Source organism: Cupressus sempervirens, chromosome 11, assembly GCF_028749045.1.
Source record: "Cupressus sempervirens isolate cs-2001-9-10 chromosome 11, ASM2874904v1, whole genome shotgun sequence".
Taxonomy (NCBI): domain Eukaryota; kingdom Viridiplantae; phylum Streptophyta; class Pinopsida; order Cupressales; family Cupressaceae; genus Cupressus; species Cupressus sempervirens.
In genome coordinates this window covers 209,134,061-209,141,724 of record NC_143128.1, presented here as the reverse complement: position 1 = coordinate 209,141,724, position 7,664 = coordinate 209,134,061, and the positions used below count along the sequence as shown (strand labels likewise).

General features: G+C 40.9%; 1 protein-coding gene across 1 annotated transcript; it reads right to left on the bottom strand.

Annotated features, from left to right (window-relative positions):
• Nucleotides 1–5,172: 5,172 nt before the first annotated feature.
• LOC149528906 (GATA transcription factor 9-like) lies at nt 5,173–7,081 on the bottom strand. The gene is made up of 3 exons (XM_089808087.1): nt 6,782–7,081; nt 5,945–6,040; nt 5,173–5,715 (listed from the first exon to the last, which is right to left on the bottom strand). The coding sequence occupies exons 1-3, from the start codon at nt 7,079–7,081 to the stop codon at nt 5,173–5,175; spliced, it is 939 nt and encodes a 312-aa protein (XP_089664213.1).
• Between the last annotated feature and the right edge of the window lie 583 nt (nt 7,082–7,664).

Here is a 7,664-nt window from a genome sequence, read left to right as displayed (position 1 = left end):
TGAGAATTAACCAAAGAAGAGATAGTGCTCTGATTCCGAAGAGATTGCACTGTTTTATGGAAAAAGGCAGTGTTTCGATCACCTTCCTGGAGCCAATCAACTCGAGCCTTTTGCTTCCAAAAAATTTCCTCTCGAAGTTCCCATTCTTCTAGAGCTCTAGAAGCAAGGGATTCAGCCTGGCCAAGATCCTTCGAGAAACCTTGATCTCTAATCTCCCTTGTGATGACATCAAGATTTTCTTGAGCAAGCCTCTTCATAAAGTGAAGATTCCCAAAGCATTCCCTATTCCATATCTTGAGCTGCCTTTTAACATATTGAAGTCTTTTAGAAAATGAGAACATTGCAGTACCATATGCAGGGGCACCATCTTTCCACCAACAAAAAACAAAATCATGAAGAGAGGAGTCACGAAGCCACATCAACTGGAACTTAAAAGGAGGATGCTTCGGAACATAAGCCCCTATAGCAAAAAATTTGATTGGCCAATGATCTGAACCCCTCCAATCAAGGATTTCCGAAGAGATAGTAAGGGTGCCACTAAGCTAGAAGCAAGAAACAAGAAATCTATCCAGGCGTTCTGAGATAGCAGCAACACCAGTCCTGCGATTATTCGAGGTATAGAGGCCATTAGAAGGCTTAACATCAGAGAGATGCAAAAGAGATATGTGTTGCTGAATAAGAGTAGAAGAAGGCCCCAATCTAGCCAAACCACCATGCTTCTCTTCCAGAATTAAAATTGAATTGAAGTCCCCTGCTAACACCCAAGGATGATAAGGATGACAATTTCTAACATATTGAATATGTTCCCAAAGTTCCTCCTTTCCCACAAGATCAACAGGTGCATACACATTAGTAACCATGATTACCTCTCCTGAGTCTAGAGCAGAAGCTACCATAGAGAGAGCTGAGCGAGAAGACATCCAACCAAGAGGAGAAATTTTTTGAGGATCCCAAAATATAGCTAAACCACCAGCACTACCTGTTGCCCCAACACACTGGCATTGCCCATGAGACCAAATACTAGAGGCATGTTGGACCATAGACTCCACAGAGAGCTTAGTCTCTTGGATACAAAAAACATCAGGACTATGATCAACCACCAAGTTATGAATAGATTTTTGTCTAGGGATGCTATTCAACCCCCTTACATTCCATGAGAGAATAATCATCATTGGGTAGATTTGGAAAAATGAGAATCCAAAGGTTTCACTGAACCAGACTCAATCAATATATCTCCTATGAGTTTAATCTTCTCTTGGTCTGTTTTGCGCCCACTCCTTAGAGGGGGAGAAGAAGAAGCCCGCTTAAAGGGTCGAGGCAGCAACCCCAAGGGGAGAGGAGATCCCTTGCCCTTACCTGATGGTAGCACATCCTTAACCAAGTCAGCCAGAACAACATCATCATCTTCCAACACTGCAGGAGTCACCAGAGCCACTGTCACAGGAGCTACAGGAACCTCACAATTCTGATATACTACAACTTGAGATGCCCCACAAGCATCATTAGGAAAAGATCTCTCATCTGGGCAAGCTGGATCAGAAGAGATAGGAGGAGGAATACCCTCCTCTAGAGCCATACTATCCAGCACCTCAAAACGGTTAAAACCTGAATCAGATAATCTTTCTTTCAAAGGCCTCTTTTGACCACGTCCCTTAGCGCGAGGACAAACAGGGGTAAATCCATCCTTATCCTGCATTGGAACCTTACCCTTACCTGTAGCATCTTGTGGATTCATCCCCTTGGTAGTATTAACCATTTGAGATTGTCCTTTCCCTGTAATATCTGCCAAACCACCAACATTTTCAGTTGTAGACCGATCCACTCCTTTGAAACTCGAGTTACGAGGGCACTGCCGCAGTAAATGACCATACTCATGACAAATTCGGCAACGGAAAGGGAGGGATTCATAATCTAACTGCTGCACCAAAGAAGAATCCCCCAGACAAATTTCCAAAGAATCTGGTAATGGGTTATTCAAATTAATTTCAACACAAATTCTAGCAAAAGAAATAACCTTTTTATCGAGGGTTTGATGTGCGATCGCAGCTGGCTTCCCCAACAAAGCAGCAATTTGTCAAAGGATGTCTTCACGCCAAAATTCCAAGGGAAGACAAGGCAAGCGAACCCAAACTGGCACTATTGAAGGGAGATCCTCAGCAGAATTAAAACCTGAATGCCAAGATTTGACAAATAACCCCACATTGTTGTAGAAATAAGGGCCTCCTTCAAAAACACGATCACGATCAGACATGCAAGAGAATACAACAAAAAAAAACTATTCCCTGCCAACATAATCTCCATATCGCCTTCCACCTGCCAAGAGCGGCGGATCCATGCCTCAAGAGCGGATAGGGAAATCCGGATTCCAAGAAATTTGCATATCAAAGCATGCTTGGTCCAGTAATCAATGTCCTCCATTACAACCGTTGGAGGAATAACTAGAACAGGGCGATCATGGCTACGCGGAAGACAACCATTAACTTTTTTCAGCTTGGAGCTCTCCCCTGAATAAAACGATTCAGATCGCATTGCATGCATAGTTGGAGAAGAACCATCTGTTCTCACCAACGGAGAAGAAATCCCAGGCCCTGCCATGCAAACAATAAAACCCCCAATCCAAAATTGACTGCAGAAGATCTCCAAAAACACCGACGCAAATTATGTCCAGTAGCTAACAATCCAAACAGAATAGAAAAATAGTAAAGATCAAACACCAAGAATAGGCTAGGGGAAAAACCCTAGCCCAGCCGGCAGCCAACGCTTCTCAGAGACTCCATCCGAAAATTGAGACAAATATTACATCAAGATTTATTCTACGCCATTGTAACAACTCCACACTCTAGAAACTTGGTTATTTTCCTACAACATTCCACCCTTAACTTAAAGAAAGCAATGCACAGGCACCCTTAACTTCCACCCTTTAACTCAAAGAAAGCAACACACAGGCAGACACTATTACATTAAATAAAAATCAACAATTACTTTTCTTATTCATTTCCCTGAAGATAGAAGAGGGAAGATATGTTCCGATTACAAAAAGCTAAATTGTTTGAACTTACATATTGGTTCTACTAAACCGACTTCACGGAGAAACGTCCTGCACTTCAAATTGAAAACAAATAACTAATAAATGCTTGCTTACAAGACAGAGCTGAGTTTTAAATGTCTGAGCTCCTCACTATCACTAACTAATCTTGCCATCTTGTTGTGATACTTCCATTTAAGAAGGCTCTATTTTAAAATCAAAATGTGCTATGAATTTTGGGCTGCTAATCACTTTTGACTCCTTACTTCCCACACTCTTTTGTTTGAGCTTTAGTGCTTATTTGTTGAAAATTTAGTACTAGCAGGAGGTCTGTATTCTGGTATAAGTTCACCATGCTTGTTAGTCACCTCACATGCATTGCATACTGTACTAGAACCCATTGGTCCAGATCCCAACTGTGGGGTTTTCTGGCTGCCACAGTGCATACATTTTCCAACATGCATCTTATCAACTAACAGAGTAGAATTTGCAGAAAGTCTTGGTCTGTATCCTGATACAAGTTTTCCATGTTTATATCTCAAGCGGCAGGATTTGCATAGTGTCTTAAAATCAATTCGTCCAGCTGTCCGGAGTTGTCTGCTTTGGATGCCACAGTACATGCATTTCGTGACCTCTTTTCCTTCAGTCTTAAAATCTGTCTCGAACATTTTGAGCATTGCGGCTTTGATTCCCTCTTCATATCTGTCTCAGACATTTTGTCTGAGAATTGAGGTTTTGCTTCAGTCTTACAATCTGTCTCAGACATTTTGTTTGAGGATTGAGGCTTTTCTTGACTCTTCCTATCTGTCCCGGACATTTTATTTGAGGATTGGGGTTTTGCTTGCTCGTAACTCAAGAATTTTGAATAATCGGGCACAGAAGCCTTTGGACAATTCGCCACAACTGGATTAGGGTTATCAAGGGGAATTCTTGCCCTAATACATCTTTTTTTTCTTGAAGCAGTCACATCACAAGTAGGTACATTTCGAGAACAAGAGTTCCTTTCCAATGCTGAATTGCTACAGGAGTCTTCAAATTTATTGCAAGTTTGTTCTAAACAATATAAATCTTTAGTTTCTGCCCCAAAACAAGGAGAAACAAGTGGTTTCGGTACTTTAACTAGTAAAGATTCATGTATCAAGCTTGAACACTTTTGAAGCTCTGCGAATTCATTTTGTGGTTGCTGATTCTCCAATCCATTTTGTGGTGGTTCAGCAGATGAATCTTGTAATTGGAAAGCAACATGTGTTTCATTTTCCTGATAGACAAGTTCCTTTTGAGCCTTCCTTTCGAAGACCAACATGTCAGAATAAAAGACTTTATCAGCTGAAAATTTAGGACTTGCAATAGGGCTGTACTCTTCCGAGTTTCTTGCAGAACTATATCTCAGACCACAGGTGTTGCATTGTGTCACTGAATCCATTGTTCTCTGGTTGCCACAGTCAATACATTTCCTGGCATTCATTGCATCCTGCTCTTTTCTAATAACCCTCTTAATAGAATCAGATTTTGTTCCCATGGAAACAGAATAATCTGATAGTCTACATTCCTGAGTATCAGCAAGGAGAGAGGTGTTTGGACAGATTTCCATTACTTCAAAACCAGAACCTGTTTGTTTTTCCTCAGAGACAGTTGATGTAAGATCCTTACTATCTTTTGAGGCTTTTGATGCAAACTCCTTATTAATAGAATCAGATTCTGTTAGCTTGGAAACAGAGTAATCTGAATCTCTACATTCCGGAGAATAAGCAAGTAAAGAGGAGTTCAGACAGTTTTCCATTACTTCAAAACCAGAACTTGCTTGTTTTGCCTCAGAGGCTTTTGATGCAGATTCCTTCTCAACTTTTTCCTCGCCAGAGATCTTAGAAACTGGAAATGTAGAACTTGAAGAGGGTCTATTTTCTGGTATAACTATTCCAGACCTATATCTCAGACCACATGAATCGCATCGTTTATGAGTAAGTTTCTTGGCCTCACAGTTAGCGCAGTTAACAAGTTTAGGTTTGTATTCTGCTGGAAGTGTTCCTTGCTTATATCTCACCCCACAGGGATTGCAGTGTACGACACCCCATTGGTCCACGTCTCCACTGCTGAGTCTTTTGGGTGCCACAGTGCGTGAATTTTCTGTCATCTGCAAATGTACGACTCTAACGTCTGGATGACCTCAATCCGCAGGCATTGCATAGTATCTTATAATCAATTGGACCAGTTCTCCACTTTGGAGTTTTCTGGATGCCACAGAACATGCATTTCATGCGCTGTTCTTCTTTAATCTTTTTATTTGTCTCACAAATCTTGTTTGAAGATTGGGATTTTGCTTTCTCAGAACTCATGAGATCTGAAACATCGGAGATAACATCATTACAAGAGAGGGAAATGTTTGGACAATTTGGCATAACTGGATTAGGGTTAACAAGGGAAAGACTACATGTGCCCCAATTGCTAAATGGGACTCCTGCCCTGATACTTTTTTTCTTTCTTGAAGCAGTCACATTAGGGATACAAGTAGGTATATTTGCAGAAAAAGAGCCGTATGGAATCGCTGAAATGCTACTACAAATTTGTTCTACACATTGTAAATCTTTGTTTCCTTTTCCAAAAGGAGGAGAAACCGGTGGATTTGATACATGCCCTAGTGAAGGTTGTTCTATAAAGCTCGCAAGCCAGTGAAGCGTTGCCAAATTATCACTCTGATCCACCAAAAATGAGAACACAATATTCATTTAAACATCTCAGAAATCAAAAGTCTGCTAATTCAACAAAAGAAAGAATTCGAAAACATTTATGTATCTCCAAATATTCATTTAAACTTGAAAAGGGTCTCATAGATCAAAATTCTGGCAATTCAACAAAACAAAGAATTTGAGAGCACCTATATCTCGTCGTGAATTTAGAGAAGAAGAAAAGAAATGCACTTACAGGATCGTAGAGATCATAATGATCGACGGGGATCTCACCGCTCAAAATCTCAGTTATGGAGTTGTCATCAGTATATGTGTGATTCATTCTCTTATCCTGTCATGTCCCCAAAATTTTTGGTGACAGTTCGATTTAATTAATTTAATTAATGGTTGTCCAAGGACGACTAATTAATTATTTTAATTAAATAAATAGTTATTAAAAGATAACTTTATATTTAATAAAGTTACTTGGAGTATTTAATAAAGTCACTTGAGGGATAAGATCAAAAAGGTTCTAGAAGTCTCTGGAGAGGATGGAGAAAAAGAATAAATAGGCACCCCGGGGCTCCATTCGAATCAGGCAGTCGATTATCTCTCACTTTGTTTTCAGATTGTGACTCAGTCACAGGTGCATTGTGGAAACCTAGGGTTTCGGCAATTGTCACAGTTGGCCATTGAGAACGATAACTCTCAATTGGTACGCGATTTTGAGGGTGTGAAATATCATCCGAATTATTGCAGATTGGAGGTGACGCTGCAGTCATTTCATCAGGGACAAATCTGTGGCCTAAGGCCAAATCTTGCGATTCATTGATCATTGGAAGTTTAGTTAGAAAGGGATTAACTAATTGCAGTATTAGAGGAAATTAGGAAGGAAGTCGGGAAGAGAGTTTAAAGAGACAAGGATCCGATTCAGATCAACAGGTCAAGAAGGGTTTGAATTTCAAAGGAAATTCAAGCAACGATTTATTTTTCCAGCAAGCAAGTTTCGGTCACCTGAGACGGGTTTTTTTTTCTCAAGATACTTTCGTCGTTTGAGGCCTAGCAGATATCATAGGATTGAAGGTTTGTGGACATCGCGACTTATCTGAGCTCCAAGAGAGCGCGATCTGTGATCAGCCTGCAGTGGAAACTCAAGCGTGCCTTCAACGTGGGATCTGAGAAGACTTTGGCCCAGGCCGTCCGTGTTGTTCACGAATTCGCCAGAGACATAATTCGAAGGAGAAGCTGTGAGGAAGGAGATCTCAAACCAGACTTGCTGTCCAGATTCCTCCAACTGAGCGAAGGCAAATTGCAAAGATCCTTTTATAGAACGGGATATCTCATCTGTGGTAAAGCCGGCATCACCACCGTAACAATTGGTATTGAGTCGCATATGTTTGGTTATGATATCCAAGTCTGCGATGAGGGAGGTCGAGGATCATTGCGATGGAGTTGGTCGAATTCAGTTGAATTCAATATGTTAGAACGTCCAAAGGTATGTGAATCACTTGACACAGATTCCCGTGTTCATGTCAGCCATAAGATGAAGGCTCAAGGTACCCACGGCGAAGACTACCCCACTTATGCATAGTGTTGGCCAGCTGGTAATTGGAAATCCATGATCAAAATATACATACGCGGTGATACCCGAGCACCCCTATATGGAAATGGGCTAAGAGAATTCAGGTGCCGCTGATTTTGGCGTGGGCTCTCAGCGCGTACAAGTGCCAGGGTTTGACATTGGAGAGAGTGGAAACAGATCTTTCTAGGTTTTGTTCGTATGGTCTCGTTTACTTAGTGATCTCGAGATTGAAGATTTGAAGAGGGGCGTCTATGCAACTTTCTGATCTGTCACCAGTTGTCAAAGGGACCACATCGCAATTATGGATTAAGCACATTGGAGGAAGCAAAATGTATTGCCAATACAAAACCAGGTTCTTTAGATATTATTTATCTATATTAAGGCTCTGATGTTT